Raw genomic sequence first — 22,356 nt, 5'->3', positions numbered from 1 at the left:
TTAAACAAATCCTATACTTTGTTTCACCTCAATGATTGCAGTCTCTTTCATACAACAACAGTTCTCCCGCTGTCTCCCTGTGGTTCCTACTTCCATTCCATCCACCTTTCCATCCCTTCTCAATTTTGTCCTTAGGGAAAAATGAACTTGATTCATTGACCATTCATGGTGAGCATTCCTTACTAATGTTGTTGTCACACACACACATACCCCATATACCTATCACCTGCTTGTTTGAAAATGGGACCACAAGAGTGAGTTCCATTCCAGGCATGAAGGGTGTTTGAGGGTTATAGTCTTGGATTCCTTCAGTCTCTGACCAGCAAGCCCAGTCTTTTCTTTTAATTTGAGATTTGCTTCACATTTTCTCCCACTCTCTCCAGGACCTTAAAATGTGTTCCCTTTCAGAGCAGAGGTAGTGGTAACTGGGCACCATCTAGTTCTTCTGGTCTCAAGTCACGGTGACTGATGTTCACAATGAACTTGGTTCAATGAACTAGTGGATTCCAAGCATCTTCAGATTTACATAACTCTTCTTTCTTTTGGATGTAGAGACCAATGGTTTCAGAACTTCATTTCTTTTTATGGCCAAGTAGTATTTCATTATATGCATATAGAATATTTTGTCTATACAGTTAACTGTGTAGGTTGTTTCTTATCTTCTGGGTTTTAATTTGAGAGTCGGCAGGGCCCTTCCCATTCACCCATTTTTGCTTTTCTGGTTTTGTTTTTCCTTTCCTCTGTCATTTGGTCATTCTTGCCTGGGTATTCACTCAGAAGGTTTCTGGGGGTTTTTTGTTTTGCTTTAACTCTATCATTTAGGTTGTTTGCTTTTTGTGAGATTTTGTGTATTTGCTTCTTATGAAAGATAAAATCAACATAACTGGGAATGTGAGATATAGGATATCAAATTTGAAACAAGTTGAAAATAGCCTTGTTTGTGTCTGAATTCCCTTTTTTACTGAAATACATTTGATTTTATTTCTGAAGGCTCCAGACATGTCTTGTATTCTAGAACGTTTTTAAACAATCAGAGCATGCTTTATAGCAAGCATTTTGTTAGAAATGAAGCAGTTGTGTATTAGAAAGCATAGTAAGAGAAAGCATACATTTCCAATTCAGTTTACTAAAAGGAAAAACATTGTAAGTAAGAAATGTTGGTCGTTTGAATGAGCTATTTGTACTATCTAGCATTAAGGGTCCTGGTGTGTTGCTGTTAACTACACTGGACTGTTAACTATAAGATCAGTAGTTCAGACCCACCAGCCACTCCTTGTAAATCCTCTACAGGGTTGCTACAAGTCAGAACTGACTCAACGCCACTTAAAACAACAATCATTGTAGAGTGTTTTCATAAGTGTGCATTGTCTTCCTCATCCCCCTGGCTTGATTGTCCCCCAGAGTCTGCTCGCTTGCTCCGCCCACTATTCACACCGAGTTGATGGTTAGTGATGCTGTGCGCGTGTGTGCTTTTCGTCAGTTCAGTTGAGTGACTTAGCGAAGACTTCCTGAAAGGTAGAGTTGTCAAGTCCCTCACTGCTCACTTAGGCACTGTGGGGATACGGAGGGTTACAAACTCAGTCATTTCCTGCCCTTTAGTAGCTGAATGGAGGATCAGCACTGGACTGCTAACTGCAAGGCCAGTAGTTCAAAACCACTAGCGGCTCCTCGGAAACCCTTTACATGGCCACTGTGAGTCTGAATGAACTCAACAGCACTTAACAACCAAATGTATGGTGAATTGAGATCTTTGACATTTTTAAGGAGATAATTAAGCAAGGAAAAACAACAAATAATCCATGTGTATCTTATGAAAAACCTGGGAATTAACCTCTGGCATTCAAGGTTGGCTGGCGTTTCACTATGGGTTAATGTGCTGGGCTGCAAGGTCACCTTGAACCACAAGGTCAGCAGTTCAAACTCACCAGGCGCTCCTCAGACCCCCTGTACAGGGTTACTATGAGTCAGAACCAACTTGAAGGCACTTAACAACATTCAAGGTTGGTGGTTCAAACTCACCTGCTGCTCCTTAGAAGCCCTATATTGGATCACTATGTATTGGAACTAATTTGACAGCACTTGACAGTAACAACAGCATTCATAAGAAGAAAGTTCGCTTGTACTTTGGACATGTTGTCAGGAGGGACCAGTCCTAAGAGAAGGACATCATGCTTGGTAAAGGGAAGGGTCAGCAAGACTTCCAACAAGATAGATTGGCACAGTGGCAAAAGCATTGGGCTCAAGTGTAGCAATGATTGTGAGGTTGGCATGGAACAGGACAGTGTTTTAATCTGTTGTGCACAAGGTCGTGATGAGTGGGAATAGACTCAATAGTATCTAACAGTAACAACCACCTAATAGCACCTTACCAAGAAAGAGTGAGCAGACTGAGGGGAACACATGCATTTCAAGGACAGATAAAGGAAAAGGACCCTGGGGTGGGTTTAGAGACGCAGAAGGAAAGCCAGGAAGGAAGATACTAAGTCCAAGAAGGAGATGCTGTTCATCTGAGTCATGATCTACAAATCAAAGAAGACTGGAATTAATAGAGACTCTTGGGCACAGCATTTAGGCAGTCATATATGAGTTTAGCAAGACTTCCAGCGGATTTGGAGACTAGTGGGGGTGGGGGTGGGGTGAGTCCAATTGTGAATTAAGAAGAAAGTGGATACTTAAGAAGTAAAAGCAATTTACATAGACTCAGCTTTCAAGATTTGGACTCTGCTTCTGAGATGTTTTGTCATAGCAGAAGGTCACAGTGCAAGTCAGTCCTTCTAGTCCTCAGTTTCCTGGTCTAAAGTAAAGAGCTTCAGCTGGAGTGTTCTACAGGTTTAATCCACTTGCAAAAATATGTGATCTCTTTGAGTTAGCTTTTGTTACAAAATGAAGTGTTGGGCTAACAGAGAAGATACTGTTGCTACTGTTGTATGTTTAAGACTAGTGAATAACGATGTGAAACATAGCTCTGTCATTTGTTACAAAATGAAGTGTTGGGCTAACAGAGAAGATACTGTTGTTACTGTTGTATATTTAAGACTAGTGGATAACGATGTGAAGCATAGCCCTGTCATCTGTGTGACAGATGACAAAGACCTGGATCAGGTGGCTTGTGACTCATAACTACCTGAGGGGCGATACTTACACTGTCTGTGCGTCAGTTTCCTCAGGAGTAAAATGGAGGTAGTGGACTGTAGGAATTAATGTATCTGACATACTTAGAACTGGGATAGAACCAGATACATGTTGTTGTTGTTGTTGTTAAGTGCTGTTGAGTTGGTTCCGACCCATAGCGACTGGGTACGGAGTTTCTGAGGAGCAGCTGGTGAGCTTGAACCACCAACCTTGCAGTTCAAATGACTTTGCAGTCTGGCACATTAACCAACAGTGCCACACCAGGACTCCAGGTACATGTTAGGTGTTCAATAATTAATTGTTCTGTTAGAGGATAAGCAAATGACAGATGGATTATCTGAACATTTTGCTCTTTATATTCCTCACGGGGAGAGGGTCTTATTAAAGATGGAAGAATACCAGCAGGAAGCTTTTGCCCTTTTGGGCTTTGATGTCTGTGAGCATCAGAGCCCAAAAGTTTGCAGTACCAGAGCCTAGGCCTGGCATGTAGCAGGATCCTAGTAATTATTGACCAGTTGGATGGATGGGTTGGATTGGCTGTGAATGGGGGAGGGGGAGGGGCTGCACGTCTGCCTAGGTTCTTGACAAGAATCTTTCTGGGGTTGTTAACCTAAGCCATATGCCTTTGGTAAAAGACATCTTCCTTCTCTGGTGCTTCTTCATACCAAAGTGTGTCTGTGGTGGCCATTCTGCTTGTACCCTGCGCCTTGGAAGTGTGGAATCTGTTGTAAGTGCCAAAGGCCATTCCTGATGGCTCCTGTTTTCCTCCCCAAACACTCTTGAGATTGTGGGAGTTTAATAGTCCTGATAGGTCTCATATTCCCCGGGGTGAATTTAAGTAGAACTATGTTAACAGAGCTCTCTTACTCAAGTCTCCGATACACCCTGTCATTCACGTGCTATGGTCAGTACAGTGGGCTCTTGTTGGCTAGCTGTGTGTAGTGGCCTTGCATGGCCAAGAGAAAGCTTTGACCTTGATACTTCAACTTTTCCCCCTTGATATCTTTCAACTTTGCCTCCAGATCTGCTGTTATCAGGATTAGGATGAAGCACTGGACAATAAGGTCTGTTTGAACCGCAAAGTTGGTGACTCAAACCCACCAGCCATTCCTTGGAAACCCTACACAGACAGGGTCACTAGAGTCAGAACGGACTCGATACCATTTAACTACAACAACAGAAAAGCAAAATACAGAATCCTGATGGGACAAGATCATTTTGAACCTCAAGGTCAATGGCTCAAACTCATCAGCTGCTCCTTGGAAATCCTACACAGGGTCACTGTGACTTGGAACTGATTTGACAGTACTTAAGTCCTGGTGTGGCGCTGTGGACTAATGCATCAGACAGCAAAGTCGTTTGAACTGCAAAGTCAGTGGTTCAAGCTCACCAGCTGCTCCTTGGAAACCCTGTACAGGGTCACTGTTGGTCGAAATCGACTCAGTGGCACTTAACAACAACAACAGCAAGCAAAATAAGGATGTCCAAGAGTATTAAGTTGCCTGTAGCTTGTTTGGAAAGGTGCCCTTATGGCTTAGTGGGTTACACATTGGCCTGCTAACTGCAGGGTCAGCAGTTTGAATTCACCAGGCATTTGCAGGAAAAGGAGGAGGCTTTTTGTTTCTGTAAAGATTTATAGCCTCAGAAACTCTATACAGGGTTGCTTTGATTGGGAACCAATTCAGTGGCATACAGCCAGCCAAGCAAAATAAAGTACTCCTCTTTTCAGGAAAGGGTACCCAAGGGTAAGGTGCCTGTATCCAGTTTGGAAAGACGCCCCAGTAGCATAATGGTTACATGTTAGGCTACTGGCTACAGGGTCAGCGGTTTGAATCCACCAGCCACCCTTTCTAAGACAGATGAGACTTTCTGCTCCCGTAAAGATTTATAGACTCGAAAACCCTACACCAGGTTATTATGAGTCAGAACTGACTTCACAGCCCACAGCAGGAATGATAACAACATGTTGTGTGTGCTGTGGAGTCACTTCCAACCCATGCTGACCCCAGGAGGCAGAGTAGAATGGGGTTTCCTTGGCTGTAATCCTTGTGGAAGCAGGTATTGTTACATGACATTGAGTCACTGCCAACTCATATGACTGGTTAGGGTTTCTTTTCCCAGGGATGAATGACATTTATTGTGTTTCAAAACAAAAGGAAACTTGGAAATGGCATTTTGAGTGGGAAGTGAGAGTGAGAGGTGATTTTGAGAGGATGAGAGCCATTTGAGTCTTATTTTAAATGTTGGAAGAATAGACAGAGAAAGGGAGAGAAAAGAATGACATTAAATTCCTTCCTCTAGAAAAACTGTCCCCAAGAACCCTATATTGCCCTAACTAACTGTCTCATCCTCATCCCAGTCAAGTATCTGCCAATAGATAAGATAGAATTGTTTTGGTTTCCAGAGTCTGTTAAAATTCAATTAATCATCTTTACAGTCAATTCTAAATATATTTTTAATATATGTTTTTTTTCTTACCGTCTTCTGATATTACTTTTGAAATTACTTATTTCAGTTGCTTCTGCAGAACAAACAAAATTCCCATGAACTAATTTCAACGTTTTCATCTCGCTCCAACAGTGAGCCAGTGCCCTAAATAAGAGTTTTTGTTGCTCTTGGCAAACACACTTTCTCAAAAGCAGAAGCTTCCAATTTAGACTGGTTAGGGTTTCTGAGGAGCGACTGGTGGGTTTGAACTGCCAACCTTTTGGTTAGCAGCCAAGTGCTAATTGCCAACTGCACTACCAGGGCTCCGTAGTAGAGCATGTAACTGCATGTTATTCCGAATGGATTATGTTAACAGTTAGCGTTAGTATCAACTACACTCAGCGCTAAAACTGGGCTGAACAGAAAAGCTGTTTCCTAGCTCAGCAAATTCATCTTTGTTGTTGAAGTTGGGCCTCCTTACTGTAGCTCTGTGTGCATGTGCTTCTTCTCAGGGTGTTGTACGTTGAGACACACTGTGTATGGTTCACCACTGTGATTTACATAAGCATGTATTAGGTTTGCATTTAAGGAATGATGCTACGTGTTTAGGAATTCTGCCTCTTATATCTGAGTCCTGGTTTGGCTTGAGTGAAGGACTATTTCTGGGCTGGCCAGACCCTCACGTTGATTGACCCTGGCAGTTTTACTACTTTGGAATGACTTTTTGTGCCAGAAGACCAGTACCTCTTTTTCTGTTTTACATCCATCTTTCCTGTCTTTCCTCATTCCAACCCATATTGTTTCTGAGATGGAAGACCATCATTGAGAGATGCTAATTGACCGGTTAGCTTTTTCCTCACGCAGGTGTTTCAAGGGTTCTTTGATGTTTGATTTTTTTCCTGCTGTAATAATTATTTATGTGCTTTGGCTGAAAGCACCTAAATCCTTATTCCCTGGCATTCTAGGGCAGAGCCTGCTTGCATTTCTAAGGAAGTGGTTATCGTTTATGGTAATCATTTAGGCCCAGGGGGATTTGTTTTGTTTTGCATTTAGTACAGGGTTTGAGTTCCAGTTCGGCTATTGGTTAGCCTTGTGAGCTGAGGCAAATCACTTACCCTTTCTGCACCACATCTGTAAAATAGGGGCAATAGTGTCTACCCTGTAGGGTTGTGGGAACACTATGGGTTAAGCATTGGGCTGCTACCCACAGGGTCAGTGGTTCAAACTCACCAGCCACTCCATGGGAGAATGATGATGCTCCTGGAGAGGTTCGGAGCCTCAGAAACCCTAAGGAGCAGTTCGATTCTGTCCTACAGGGTCGCTAGGAGTCGGAATTCACTACATGCATGTGGGTTTGTTTTTGGTGGATTTTATTAGGAGCTCTGATAGCATGGTGGGTTTACGGGTCAGGCTACTAACCGCAAGGCCAACATTTTTAATCTACCGGCTGTAGCACAGGAGAAAGAGGAGGCTTTCTGCTCCTTGGAAACCCTATACGGTGTCGCTGTGAGTCGGGACTGAGTCCACGGCACACGCTACCACCAGAGAGTTGTAAGGATTGCGTTAATAAAGTGGAATATGATTAGAACAGTGACTGGCACATAGTGTTTTGTAAGCATTAGCTACTTCTATCATTGTCCTTAGTACTATCTTTTGTGCTATAATCTGATGTTATTAAGTGGAGCAGATGGGAGGGACTTTTCTCACTTTGTTTTTTCCAGAAGTCTTGGTCTATTCGATGTGTAAAGTCTCTTCCTAATTGATTTGCAGTCGGGTATGTGGAAATATCTGAGACCATTTTGGTGTGGGAGAGAATCAGACACGGGTGTGCTCGGCCACAGACACATTTCCTGTTAGCAGGCCCTGCCAGCCACAGAGGACCTGCCACCAGGGTGCAACCCATGGTGAGCTGCCCCTCACGTGGCTGTCTACATTATTTGTGACTTTCAGTAACCAGTGTCACACTGGAAAGCCCCCATGTTGGTAGTGCATCTTCAAATTGAAAGAGCTTCTAAAATCCTGACATACTATCCAGACCTAGCTGCTGGCTTATGCACATAGTGGTAGAGTTAAAAAGACATTTTTTTATTTCAGCGTTTGTGCCAAGCTGTCTTTGAGTGCTTCACAGGATCTTTTCTGTTTTATAAATTACCTCATGGTCAGATGACTACAAATGGAGCTATAAATGGCTTCTGCAAGGAATGGCACAAGGACAAGTCCTTTCCTACCATGTAAAAAGACAGAGCTATTGTCAGAATTCAGATTAACTTAAACACCTAGACCACAGTTAGGGTTCAGTCGTGAATTCATTCTTTTTGGTTGAAACTGGGGTGAGTGGAGGCAACTGGGGACTAAGGACCCCCTTCACATAATTAAAAGACAAGAGCTTCAAGAGAATACCTCATTGTCTTTCTCGTTGTGCTTTGGTAGCCACAGATGCCAAGGCTCACGCTGCAATGTTTGACACGCTGAAGGACTGGTGTTGGGAGCTGGAGCGGACCAAAGGCAGCGTGAAGTACAAAGCAGTGAGGGTCAATGAAGCGTACAAAGTGTCTGAAAGGTAAGCATTCAGCTCCGTACTTTACTGAGATACGGCTCACAAGCCCTAGAGCTCAGTCACTGAACACACACAGTGTTTCCGGTGTACTCACAGCCCTGGCAACTCTTGGCGCAGTCAACTATAGGACATTTCCATTACTCCAGAAAGAAACCCTGAACCTATTAGCAGTCAGTCATTTCTTCCCATCCTCCCCCTCTCCTGAAGCCTTTGCTAGTGTTGTTGTTGTGAAGTGCCTTCAACTTGATTCTGACTCATAGCCACCCTGTGTAGGGTTTTCAAGGAGCAACTGGTGGGTTTGAACCAGTGGCCTTTTTCCTAGTAGTCCAGAGCTTACCCTACAGCGCCACATCAGGACTCCAGTAAATGCTTTTGTTGTTGTTACGTGCCACTGAGTCTGTTCCAACTCATAGCAACTCTGTATAGGATTTCTGAGGAGCAGCTGGTGGGTTTGAATTGCTCACCTTGTGGTTCGCAGTCCAGCAGTGGTGATCCTGCAGCACCATGCCGGGACACCCAGTAAATGCACAACAAAATCACCATGGGGTAGGGAGCCGTGGAGGGGCTGGGGGGGTGAGGGGTTGCTCCAAGGGATAGGGGGCCGGATGGGAGCTGAGGGCTAGTTAGTTGGGAAGGCCTCACTGAGTGAGTGACATGGAACAAAAACCTAAAGGAACTGAAGACTTAAGTCTGAAGATACTCGGGACAGAACACGCTCAGTGGACGTTACAGTAGGGACAAGACCCTGAGGTGGAATTGTGTCTAGCTCATGGGAAAAACAACCAGGAAACCCAGAGGCTGGAGAGGAGCCAAAGGGGAAAGAGGAGGAGCGGCTGGGGTGGGAAGGACCCCAGGCTTTCCTAAGGAGTCTCGCTGTCTGACTGGGTTCAGAACAGAGGCGGGTAGTGACCCAATCTATATTTTTAAAGGACGATTCTTCATAATCTGTTTTTAGAAACTTGAATCTTATCATTTTGGAACATGTTCACTAGGTCCCTCCATAGTAGTTTCATGTTTCTGGTAGGCCTCTCCAGGAAGTCAGTTTTGATTTTGGGCAATCTCACACATTTACAGTGTTAACCTCCGTCTCAGTGTGAGGTAGTAAGATAGTTGGGAGGGACCTAGACAATGATCTTATCACCCTGCATGTTACCCCCACCTGTGACGTCACTGTCAGCGCCACTCTGCTCCTCCTCCCTGCTTTCTCAGGTAGAAGGCTGGAAAGGGAAAGCTACCACTTGTTCATAAGGAAGTTGGAAATCCCTGCTTCTAGGAGGCAATGGGGTAGCTGAGACAGCGCAACTGGGAACTGGAAGATTGCTGCTTCTAGCCCACCAGCCACTCCTCAGGAGAAAGTTGTAGCAGTCCGCATCCTTAAAGATTTGTTACTCGAGTTGTTGGGTTCTGTTGACCAGTACAGCACCATCCTCACAGTTCTGGCTGTGTTTGAGCCCATTGTCAGTCCATCTCATTGAAGGTCTTCCTCTTTTTCACTGACCTACGATGTCCTTCCCCAGGGACTGATCCCTCCTGATAGCATGTTCAAAGCACGTAAGATAAAGTCTTGCCACCTTTACTTATAAAGAGCATTCTACCAATACTTCTTCTAAAACCAATTTGTTCGTTCTTCTGATGGTCCATGGTTTATTCTTCACCAACACTGTAATTCAAAGACGTCAGTTTTTCTTCAGCCTTCCTTGTTCAATGTCCCGCTTTTGTTTACACATGCTGTTGTTGTTGTTAGGTGCCATCGAGTGGGTACTGACCCATAGCGACCTGAAGCACAGCAAAATCAAACACTGCCCGATCCTTGGCCAACCTCATTATTGTTGCCGTGTTTGAGTCCATCGATGCTGCCACTTGGCCAATCCATCTCGTTGGGGATCTTCCTCTTTTCCTCTGACCCTCCACTTTACCAAACATGGTATTCTTCTCCAGTGACCGGTCCTTCCTGACAATATGTCCAAAGTATGAGAGACGAAGTTTAGCGATCTTGGCCTCCAAGGAGCACTCTGGCTGCACTTCTTCCAAATCGGATCTATTGGTTCTTTTGGCAGCCCATGGCACTTTCAATATTCTCCTCCAACACCATAACTCAAAAGCATCAATTCTTCTACGGTCTTCCTTATTCACTGTCCAGCTTTCGCATGCATATGAAGTTTTTGGAAATACCATGGCTTGAGTCAGGCGCACCTTTGTCCTCAAGCTGACATCTTTGCTCTTCAACGCTTTAAAAAGGTCTTGTGCAGCAGATTTGCCTAATGCAATACGTCGTTTGATTTCTTGACTACTGCTTCCATGAGTGTTGATAGTTGATCCAAGAAGAATGAAGTCCTTGACAACTTCAATCTTTTCTCCGATGATAAGAATATTGTTTATTGGTCCAGTGGTGAAGATTTTTACTTTCTGTACATTGAGATGTAATCCATACTGAAGGCTGTGCTCTTTGATCTTCATCAGTAAATGTTTTAAGTCCTCTTCACTTGCAGCAAACAATGTTGTATCATCTGCTTATAATAAGTTGTTAATGAGTCTTCCTCCAATCCTGATGCCACGTTTTTCTTCATAGAACCCAGCTTCTCGTATTATTTGCTCAGCGTACAGGTTGAATAAGTATGGTGAAAGACTACATACAACCTTGTTGCACAGCTTTCTTAATTTTAAACCACTCAGTGTTCCCATGTTCTATTCGAACAACTGCTTCTTGATCCAGGTACAGATTCCTCATGAGCACAAATAAGTGTTCTGGAATACTCATACTTTGCAATATTGTCCATAGCTTGTCATGAGCCACACAATCGAAAGCCTTTGCGTAGTCAATAAAGCACAGGTAAACATCTTTCTGATATTCTCTGCTTTCAGCCACATGAGGTGACTTAAAATACACAGATTGGGCTAGGCATGCCTTACTGAGACCTCAAAGTGACATCTTTCCTTTTTAACACTTTAACAAGATCTTTTGCTGCAGATTTGCATAATGCAATACATTGTTTTATTTCCTGAGTGCTGCTTCCATAGATGTTAATGGTGGGTCGGAATAAAATGAGATCCTTGACTATGTCAGTCTTTTTCTGTGTGTCAAGATGTTGCTTATTGGTCCAATTGTGAGGATTTTTATTTTCTCTATGTTGAGGAGTAATCCATGCTGAAGTCTTTGACCTTCATCAGTAAGTGCTTTAAGTCCTCTTTGATTTTAGCAACCAAGGTTGTGTCATCTGCATATTGCCAGTTGTTAGTGAGTCTTCATTTAATCCTGATTCCACTTTCTTTTTCACTGTTGCTATGTGACAAGAAATACGTCTACATTTTGGTTTCAGAATTCATATACTTTAGTTTTTGTTAGGTGTTATCAAGTTGGTTCCAACTCATAGTGACCCCATGCCCAGCTGAACATAACACTGCTCAGTCCTGGGCCATCCTCACAATTGTTGCTTCGTTTGAGCCCATTGATGCTAAATCCATCTCCTCGGAGGTCTTCCTCTTTTTTGCTGACCTTCCACTTTTCTAAACATGATGTCCTTCTCTAGGGGTTGGGTTCTTCTAACAACATGTCCGAAGAACTAGAGATGTAGCCTTGCCATCCTGGTTTCTAAGGAATGTTCTAGCTGTGTTTCTTTACAAGACAGATTTGTTTGTTCTTCTGGCAGTCCATGGTACTTTCAGTATTCTTCATCAACACCATAATGTATCTGTATCTATTCTTCTCTGGTCTTAATTGTCCGACTTTCACATGCATATGAGGCTATTGAAAATACCTTAGCTTCGATCAGGTGCCCCTTAGTCTTCAAACTGACATCTTTGCTCTTGAACACTTTAGATAGGTCTTGTGCAGCAAATTTGCCTAATGCAGTAAGTCATTTGACTTCTTGACTGCTGCTTCTGTGAATGTTGATGGTTGATCCAAGGAAAATTAAGTCTTTGACAACTTCAATCTTTTCTGCATTTATAATAATGTTACTTATTGGTTCAGTTGTGATAGCTTTTGCTTGCTTTATATTGAGGTGCAATCCATACTAAAGGCTGTAGTCTTTGGTCTTCATCAATAAATATTACAAGCCCTCTTCCAGTAAGCAAGGTTGTGCTGTCTGCTTATTACAAGTTGTTGATGTATCTTCTTCAATCCTGATGCCGTGTTTTTCTTCATATAATCCAGCTTTTCAGATCATTTGCTCAGCATACAGACTGGATGAGTATGTTGAAAGAATACAACATACCTTTCGTGGTTTTAAGCCACTCAGTATCCCCTTGTTTGGTTCTAACGTTTTGGTCTATATACAGTTTCCTCCTGAGCACAGGTAAGTGTTATGGATTTTCCATTGTTTGCAGTGTTATCCATAGTTTGTTATGTTTCCACACAATCAAATGTCTGTCCATAGTCAATCAAGCATAAGTGAGTATCTCTCCTGTATTTTCTTCTTTTCGCCAGAGCCATCTGATGTAAACAATGATATCCCTAGTTCCAGGTCCTCTTCTGAATCCTGATTGAATTTCTGGCAGCTCCCTGACAGTGTACTGCTGCAACCATTTTTAAATTATCTTCAGGAAAATTTTAGTTGCATATGTTATTAATTATATTGTTTGATGATTTCCACATTGCGTTGGGTCACTTTTCATCTTCTGACACTATACTTGACAGTGTTCCACTGCTATTTGTAAGGTTTCCAGTGGCTAACCATTCAGAAGTGGTCTGCCTCTCCTCCTTCCTAGTGTGTCTTAGTCTGCAGGTTCCACTGAAACCTGGCCACCATGGGTGACCCTGCTGGTATTTACAGTACCATTAGCATAGCTTCCAGTCTCACAGCAACACACAAGCCACCACTGTACGCCAAACTGACAGATGAGTGGTGGTCACACACTTTTAAATATCGCTTATTCCAACCTTCTCATTTTACAGCTAAGGAAACAGACTCAGGCAATGGAGTGACTTACTTAGAGTTCTGCAGAATTTGAGAGGACTAGAATTTGAACTTGGAACCCTGGTGTAACGCTGCAGAATAAACACTGAACCTCATGGTCAGCAGTTCACACCCACCAGCTGTTCCTCAGAAACCCTATACGGGGTCTCTGAAACGGAACCAACCCAATGGCACTTACCAACAACAGCAGCAGCAACAAGAATTTGTATTCAGATTTCCCAACTGAATTGGCCGGAGTACTCTACACTCGCCTTAGCTAGATAGTCCCCTGAGCTGGTGCGTCTTCTCAGGAAAATACGGTGCTTGTCATAACTCTGCTTGGCTTCCTTGTGCTCGATGAATTTGAGCTTTCATATTTAGTGGACTAACTGTATAACTAAAGTGTGGGTGTCATTGCTTTCCTCTAGGTTGCCAGCATGCTTGGTTGTTCCCATCTCACTTCCTGAAGAGGATATTCCACGCTTTCATGGTCACGGCATACCAGTAAGTGTGTATGGGAGCCCTAAGTGACTCCCATGGATTGCTCAGTGACCTACTTTGGCAAAATAATCTTCCTTAAAGCCTCTGGCTCTGGTACTAGAAAACTTGATTTCAGTCCAAGAGTGATCTGAAAATATCCCCGGGACTCCCCAGAGATGGCACCGAAGCCTATGAGGCTCCCCGGGACAGAATTAGAAAGTTTTCACAAATGCACTTGAGTTTTGAGCAGAGATATTTTAAAAAGCTTTAAGAGGATTACAGATCTACCTTGTGTTGAAAGCCCAATTTAACACCTAACTCATTTCAAAGTGGAGCCCACTATTTTAAGGGTAGTGGGACGTCAGATTCCTTTTGGCTGCGCTCTAAATCTTTGCGGGGGTGCGGCCGAGTTTTCTCCCAAAGAACATGGAGTGCTTGCTTAGTTTCCACATAAGAGAATGGGACAGGAGCCACATTTAATGTGTCACTGATCAAAGAAAGCAAGACTTTGGCAATAACTCCAGTTTCTAACTGGTGGCTGGGAGTTGCCAAGCCTGCAGGGAATTCAGTAAGGAATGAGAAGGACAAATAAATGCTGTGCTAAGCACTGTGTTGGCACAGCATAAAGGTCACTCCCAAAGGGGAGGAGGACTGTGTCGGCAGCAATCACATACCCAGGAGTCAGTGGACCTGAGACCCCTCTGTTTGATCGAAGGAGGCAGCTGCTCATTAACACCAGCTGGTTTGTTACACCTGGGAATATGGGCCTACTGGTGGTTGGTTGTGTCAGAAGAAGCCAGAAGTAAAAATTTTTATGAGTTTTTCCCAATTTCTAATTATGTTCATCACTAATTTAAATGGTTAAAAAATAAATAAAACCAACGTGTCTTTGGGCTGCAGTTGGCTCATACCCTACCAGTTTGCAGCCTTTGATTCAGAGCAGTGTTCTCAAACTTTGGATGTAAGGCTCTTTATGCTTTTATAAAGGAGCTCTGGAAGCGTAGTGGTTACAAGTCAGGCTGCTAACCCCAAGGTCAGTAGTTCAAAACTACTGGCTGTTTCGCGGGAGGAAGATGAAGTTTTCTGCTCCCGTAAAGATTTACAGCCTCGGAAACCCTGTACAGGGTCGCTATGAGTCGGAACCGGCTCCACGGCACATAACCACCATCACCACCACCACTGCTTTATAAACTGTTGAGCCACTCAAAGAGCTTTTCTTCATGTGATTGTATCTATTAATGTTTGCCATATTCACAATTAAAACAGAAGAGAATTTTAAACATTTGTTTACCTAAATAAAATTTCTAACGTGTTAGCATTACTAACCTATTTCTCTGGAAATTAATTGTACTTAAAAAAAATAAAAAAAGCTTTTTTGCATTTTCAAAAGTGGAAGAGAGCTGGATTCTCATATTTTTCTTGATTCAGTCTCTTGTGGTATGTCAGGTTTGGCTGAAGAGCAAGAAGAAAATGTGACCTCACACAGATACGTAATTGAAAATGGGAAGACTGTTTACTAGCCTGTGCAGATAATTGTGACTGTTATCCTTTGATGGAAACCAAACTGCTGAGAAGTGGCAGTGTCATGAAAGTTCATTTCAATAAGGAATCTGAAGCCATATCAGTGGACAGTTCATTCTGCGTCACATTAAAATCTGGGCTCAATTGTATACTTTAAATTGATCTGAAAACATGCACGATTTTGTAATATGCATTAGTCCCTTGGAAAGCAATAGTTCTCTGGGTTACACAGATCTTCCAAATATTGACACATTTTACTGTGTCATAGCATATGAATATAAAATCATAATCATTAATGTTACCCCATTGTACCAGAAACGTCTTTAAATATTGGGACCCTTTCTAGCTAACGTGGTAGATATGATTCTTCCAAAATTCTAGTTCTTGCATTAAAAGCTCAATTTTGTCAGTGGCAACAATTTGTCCATTGTTGTCAAGTGACTGGCACACTTTATTTATTGATTTATTTTTTGGGAAAATACCTGGCAGATGTCAAGGTCTGAGCACCCGTAGTTTTTCTGTCAGTCGGTCTTTTAATTCCATGAAAAAAAGCAGCTCGTTCCCCTCTCAACTCCAGCAGTTACTTATGTGCTTTTCCTTGAGACAAATATTGTACTTTAGTGTTTGCTTCTCATTTCATCACACAGAACATTAAACATCCATTTCCTGGTCAGGATTAAGAAAATGAATGATGTCCAGGCCTTCTTCCAGGACATTTACAAGTGAAACAGAATTGTTTTTTGTTTAATTGCTAGTCCGTGGCCATGCAGAACACAGTTCCTATGTAAAACTGGACCATGATTTGTGCAAAAGTGCCAACACTTTTGTCCACTATTACTTTTTTTTTTTTTTGCAAGTAATGAAGCAAATTTTTTTAATGAGCCTTTTGAACACACTACAAATAAAAGACATTGGAGATCACCAGTACTATTACATCAGAGTGTCGTTGTTAGAAGCCATCAAGTCAGTACCGACTCAGAGTGACCCTTTGCACAACAGAAGCACTGCCCAGTCCGCACCAACCTCACAATTGTTGCTATGCCTAAGTCCATTGCTGCTGCCACTGTGTCAGTCCATCTCGCTGGAGGGCTTCCTCTTTTTCTCTGACCGCCCCCACTTTACCACACATGATATCCTTCTCCAGGGACTGGTCCCGCCTGAAAATATGTCCAAAGTGTGAGAGATGAAGTCTGGCTATCTTGGCTTCTAAGGAGCATTCTATCTGTACTTCTTCCAACACAGACTGGTTTGTTGTTTCAACAGGCCACAGTACTTTCAATATTCTCTGTCAGCACCATAACTCAAATGCATCAGTTCTTCTATGATCTTTATTCTGTGTCCAATTTCCACCTGCATATGAAGTTATTGAAAATACCATGGCTTGGGTCAGGCTCATTTTAGTCCTTAAACTGACATCTTTTTCTTCAACACTTTAAAGAGGTCTTGTACAGCAAATTTGCTGCATGCAGTGCATCGTTTGATTTATTGACTGCTGCTTCCATGAATGTTGAGGGTTGATCAAAACAAAAGGAAATCTTTGACAACTTCAATCTTTTCTACATTTATCTTGATGTTATTTACTGGTCCAGTGCTGAGAAATTTTGTTTTCTTTATATTGCAATGCAACCCATACTGAATGCTGTGATTTTTGATCTTCATCAGTAAGTATTTTAAGTCTTTTTGGCTTTCACCAAGCAAGGTTGTTTCATCTGAATATTGCAGGTTGTTAATGAGTCTTCCTCTACTCCTGATGCCATGTTTTTCTTCATATAATCCAGCTTTTCATATTATTTTCTTAGAGAACAGATGGAATACATATGGTGAAAAAATCTAAACCTAGAGCACACCTTACCCAGTTTTAAGCCATTCAGTGTTCCTTTTGTATCTTCAAACAACTGCCTCTTGGTCTATGTACAGGTTCCTCATAAACACAATTAAGTGTTCCAGAATATTCGTTCTTCACAATGTTGTCCATAGTTTGTAATGATACACACAATCAAAAGCCTTTTTTGTAGTCAATAAATTACAGGTAAACATCTCTCTGGTATTCTCTGCTTTCAGCCAAGATCCATCGGATATCAGCAATGATATCCCTCATTCCATGGCCTCTTCTGATTCCTGCTTAAAATTCTGGAGTTCTCTATCAGTGTATATTGTAGCTTGTTTTGTATTATCTTCAGCGAAATGTTACTTGCATGTGATATTAATGATATTGCCCAATGATTTCTGCATTCCTTTGGGGCACTTCTCTTTGGAATGGGTACAATTGTGTATCCTTTCCAGTCAGTTAACCATTTTTCTTGGCAGAAATTTCTTGTGACCAAATTTCTTGGCACAGATGAGTGAGTGCTGCCAGTGCTTCATGAGTTTGTTGAAAGATTTCAATTTGTATTCCATCAGTTTCTAGAGCCTTGTTCTTTGACAATTCCTTCAGTGCACATTGGACTTCTTCCTTCAATATCATTGGCTCTTGATCATATGCTACCTCTTGAAATAGTTGAGCATGGACCATTTCTTTGGGGTACAGTGACTCTGTGTTCTTTCCATTTTCTTTTGATGCTTTCTGCATCATTCAATACCTTGCCCATTGAATCCTTCAATATTTCAAGTCAAGGCTTGAATTTTTTCTTCAGTTACCTCAACTTGAGAATTGCTTAGCATGTTCTCCCCTTTTGGTTTTCCAACTCCAGGTCTTTGCACATTATAATATTTGATTAAGTATTTTTCCCTATTTAATCGTCAGAAATAATTTCTGTCATGCATATTAATGTAATCTTACTTGGTAAAATAGTGCTTTTTTAAAATACAGATATATATTCCCAAAGAAGAGATGGTGGAGTCTTGCTCGTTTCTAAACTTTGTAAAAATGCTATGATCTAATTGACTGCACCATATTGTTGGTTTTTTTATTCAATATGTGTTCATTTTAGTCATTAAAAATTTGTGTATGAAAGTTTTAAAAAAAAAATCATCAAATAGGAACAATCCAGATGTCCACCCAGAGAAGAAAACTGATTATATTTTTTTGAAATATTTTCCTAAAAGAATATCATACAGCAATAAAAAAATATGGCTGATTACAATGATAGTGAATATGTCATATTATCCACTTTGAAAATTGTAAGATAGACAAATATTATAAACAATGCTTTTTAAGATTCTGTTAGTTAAGTAAAAAGCTACTAACAACATTCTCTTTACTAAAACAATATGTCTGGGAAGGTTTTGCAATTATGAACAGGAAAGAGAGTCTTCAGTGAGAAAGAGCCCTTTCTACCAGGTGCATATGTTTTTATTTCTCCTACTTAGAGTTGCTCAGTTACCACCGTCACTAGCTGGCAAGAGATGCCTGCCTCTCCTTCTTTAAGGCTCATCATGTATTACAAAATTCTGTGTGCAGTAGGTAGGGCTCAGGAACAAAGGCCAATTCTATTAAAATTAAAGGATCACCTGATTCAATTCATGGGGATTCTAGTATTTTATTTCAATAAAAGAAGCCTGCTCTGTTTCTCTGAGAATTTTTTTTTTTTTAAATAAGAATTTTCACATATCCTAAATTAACGTTATAGCTTTTTTTTTTTTTTTTTAATCTTTAAATCTAAGCATCAGAGTACTAAATAATTAATCCTGTGGAATTTAGGATTTTTGGGTTTTTTAAATAGACCTTTTTATGGGTTAGAATGATTACATTTTATTTCAATCTTTCCCTTTGAGTCAATTCCAATATACATCGGCAGAGCAGAAGTACCCAGAGGCAGAGGAGGATTACCCAGGAACCGTTTATTGTTATGATTACTTGATGTGGTTACAAACAAAAATATGTGGAACTCTTCACAAAAGATTATTAGGTAAACACAAGTAAACTCATGCTTGCCTTGCTTACTGGTGCTTTATCCCTGTCAGGGATTGTAAATTTGAAAAGTTGCTTTGATTTTGTAGAGAGGTGCTGTGCAATTTGGAGACAGATGCCAGCCATACCTTTGGTGTGGTAAAAAAACCGTGAAATTGTTCACTACAGATTATTAAGTAAACACAAGTAAGCCAATGTTTACCTTGCTTATTGGGTATAACCTGACACTGCTTATAGGTTGTTGTTTTTTCCCTTGTTTTTTTTAAGGTTTTTATTGTGGATTAAGTAAACGTTTACAGGACAGATCGTCAGTTTTATATTCAACAAATCATACACCCAGTTTCATTACAATGATTATAATCCCCTCCATGTACCATCAGTTAACAGTATTTCACTCTAGTCACTTTAGCTTCTTCTTCTTCTTTTTATGTTTTATTGTGAATTATGTGATAGTTTACATGGGAGAACATTAGTTTTACATTCATCCATTGTATATCGTTTCATTGCCATGATTACAACCCCTTCCATGCATCATCAACCAACCAAAGGGTATATACCCTGCAAGCCTGCCCCTGCTGGTCATCAGCACACAGCCCCTGTCCCTCTATGTGTCTAAAGTCCCCAGCTGCTACATCTCTCCACGTCATCATCTCTGCCTCCATCTCTAGCATCATTGCTTCTCTGGGTAGGGTCCCGCTTTCCACTCTTCACCCTTCATGGACCTCCGCTCCTAGACTGCTAAGTTAATCACTCCCCTCCTTTTGCTACAAAACGTCTACCTTTACATTTCCGATCCTCAAGTCCTGATAACAGTTATTCACTATCATATCAAAAGAGACCTATCCGCATTTCCTTTCATTGGCCCTACATAGACAGATTGGATACTACTAAGTGGAGATTCTACCTTCCTCCACACCCTCTGAATCTAAGTTCCCTCTTGAAAGATTGTGAGCCAGTCACTTCTTGCCTTTGTAGCATTCCCCACCCCACCCCACCCCCACACACACTCTGGGTAGCCAATGTAGCTTCTTTAAAAAAAAACACAACACAAAACAAAACGCCACTCAGTCATATATAATAATTTATACCTCCAAAGGACACATTCAGCAAGTCTGCCTCCAGGCCACCGGCTCTTAATCCCTCTTTTCCCATGAATCCTCAACCCCTCCTTCTCTCCATGTCCCCATCTCTGCCTCCATCTCTGGCCTCACTGCTTCTCTGGATAAGGTCCTGCATTCTGCTTGTGCTCTTCTGCCTTGATGGTCCTAAGGTCCTCTGTTTCTGGACTGTAAGATTAACCACTGCCCTGTTTTTGTTACAAACCTTCTACCTTTTTAAGTTAGGTATTCCTAAATAGGCTGAAGACGGGCTTACAAGTTTTCTGTAATCATGTTTCCCAATATTCCTTTCTGTCCCACTCAGTGTCTATTTTAGGCAATGGAAACCAATATTTATAAGACAGTCAAGTATTTTAGTATTATTTCCCCTTGTCAAACTATGCCTAGAGCCCTGTTTTTCCAAGGTTGAGCATGCATCACTATTTACCTCTGTCCCACTTAGGCCACGTAAACCTGTCTCAGTGTTCCCCTATATATCTTGTTCTTCCAGCTCACCTCTTCTTGTATTGCCCTCCCCAACACCTGAGCTAAACCCCCCATCCCAACCCCACTGTTGTGATTACCTTATATTCCATTAATTTTTCCCTCCATTTAAGAGAGCGTATTTTAACCTGTAATCTACCTGACCTTCTCACCACCTGGATCTCCTGTAATTCACCTTGTAATTGTTTTGATCATAAACTGACCTCCCAGAGCCTCTGTTCTTATCATTTTATTCTGTTCTTGACTCATTTGTTGATTGAGTTCAGGGTGATGCTACCATGTACATCTTTCTCTGGTTGTTGTCTGTTCTTGTTGGTTCTCAGTCCATAGAACTCCGTAGAGGATGTTTTTCATAGTAGGCTTGGCTTTGGCAAAATCCCTTAGCTTTTGTTTATCTTGGAATGTTTTGATTATACCTTCTTATTTGATTGACAGTTTTGCAGGGTAGATAGAAGATTCTTGGGCAGCAGTTGTGTTTTTGGTTTTTTTTTTCAGGGTTTTATGTATGTTTCCCCATTGCCTTCTTGCCTGCATGGTTTCTGCTGAGAGATCCGAGCTTAGTCTGATTTGCTTGCCTTTGTATGTTACACTTCTCTTTTCCCTAGCTGCTTTCAGGATTCTGTCCTTATCTTTGATTTTGGAGAGCTTGATTATTATATGTCTTGGTGATTTTCTTTTGGGGTCTATCCTTCCTGGGATACATTGAGCCTTTGAATGGTTATCTTTTCACTTTTCAGAATGATAGGAAAATTTTCTTCTGGCATCTCTTCAACTATCTCCTCTGTGGGCTTGTGTGATTCTTCCTGTTCTGGAATGCCAATAATTCTTAAGTTATTCCTCTTCATTTTGTCCAACATGAATCTTAGGCCTTCTTCAGATTTTGTTATCTTTTTTTCTGCTTGCTCTTCTTAGTAGTGTTGAGAGATTTATCTTCTAGCTCACTAGTTCTGGCTTCTAGCTCTTCAGTTCTACTCCTTTGCCCTTTCAGTGTATTGTCCATTTCTGATATTTTATTATTAATCGTATGGACCTCTTTATGTATGTTTTGAATTGTTTCCTATGCTGTATCTATCTTATTTGATTGTTTCTGTAGCGCTTTCCTGACTTCTTCCTTATTTTTCTCAACTCCATTGTATAGTGTTTTGATACATTTAGTAATCATTTTTCTGAATTCCTTCTCAGGCATTTCTAAAGCCTGCCTGTCTTCCAGTATGGAGTGTAGGTCTACTTCCAGCTTATTTCCTCAGTCACTTTATCTCATTTCTGGACATGTGTTGATATGATCATCTGTTTCTGTTTTTTGGGCATAGTCAGGAGTTATCTGTGGCCTTAATATGTAGATGGGTGTGTGTTTTGGTATTTTTTATGCTTTCTGATTGCCTCCAGGTAGATGTGATCAGGAGATGGGCTTCCCTTTTCACTTTTCTTCCTTTATCTCCTCGGTTCTGTCAGGTGTCCGTGCCTACTCTGATCCCCCTGCTTGGTTTCGCCCAAGATGGCAGCTCGGGGAGCAGCTGTATGTCTTGGATTAGAAAGCAATGGATTTCTTGCTTCTGCTATAAATTCCCCTAGCTGTAAGCCTTCCAACCTTCTAAATATTCCTTTATATGTGGTTCACAGTTCTGGCACCATCCCCTGAGCCTGCCTGGTCCGGTATTCTATGTTGTTGCTGACGGAGCTCCTCACTGCACATCTACCCTATTTGCCATCTTGTTTGTTCTTATGTCCACTATTACTTTTACACTACTATTGCAAATATCAGCATAGTGACAATGGCAAATTTTTTTTTTTTCTTTAATTTAAGGTTTTTATTGTGGATTGAGTGAAAGTTTACAGGGCACATCATCAGTTTCACATTCAACAATTCATATAACTTGTTTCATTACATTGATT

At 41.3% G+C, this 22,356-nt stretch overlaps 1 protein-coding gene across 1 annotated transcript in view; it reads left to right on the top strand.

Moving 5' to 3' along the window:
- The window catches only part of MTMR12 (myotubularin related protein 12), a 122,911-nt gene that overhangs the window by 73,409 nt on the left and 27,146 nt on the right, over positions 1–22,356 (top strand). The window contains exons 7-8 of the mRNA XM_006873502.1: positions 7,990–8,119; positions 13,440–13,515. Of these exons, the coding sequence (XP_006873564.1) occupies positions 7,990–8,119; positions 13,440–13,515 (206 nt within the window). The remainder of the gene's footprint in view (positions 1–7,989; positions 8,120–13,439; positions 13,516–22,356) is intronic.

The sequence above is a fragment of the Chrysochloris asiatica genome, unplaced genomic scaffold (assembly GCF_000296735.1).
Source record: "Chrysochloris asiatica unplaced genomic scaffold, ChrAsi1.0 scaffold00243, whole genome shotgun sequence".
Taxonomy (NCBI): domain Eukaryota; kingdom Metazoa; phylum Chordata; class Mammalia; order Afrosoricida; family Chrysochloridae; genus Chrysochloris; species Chrysochloris asiatica.
Note: the sequence above shows the minus strand (reverse complement) of the source record. Positions and strands in the feature narration are given on the sequence as shown.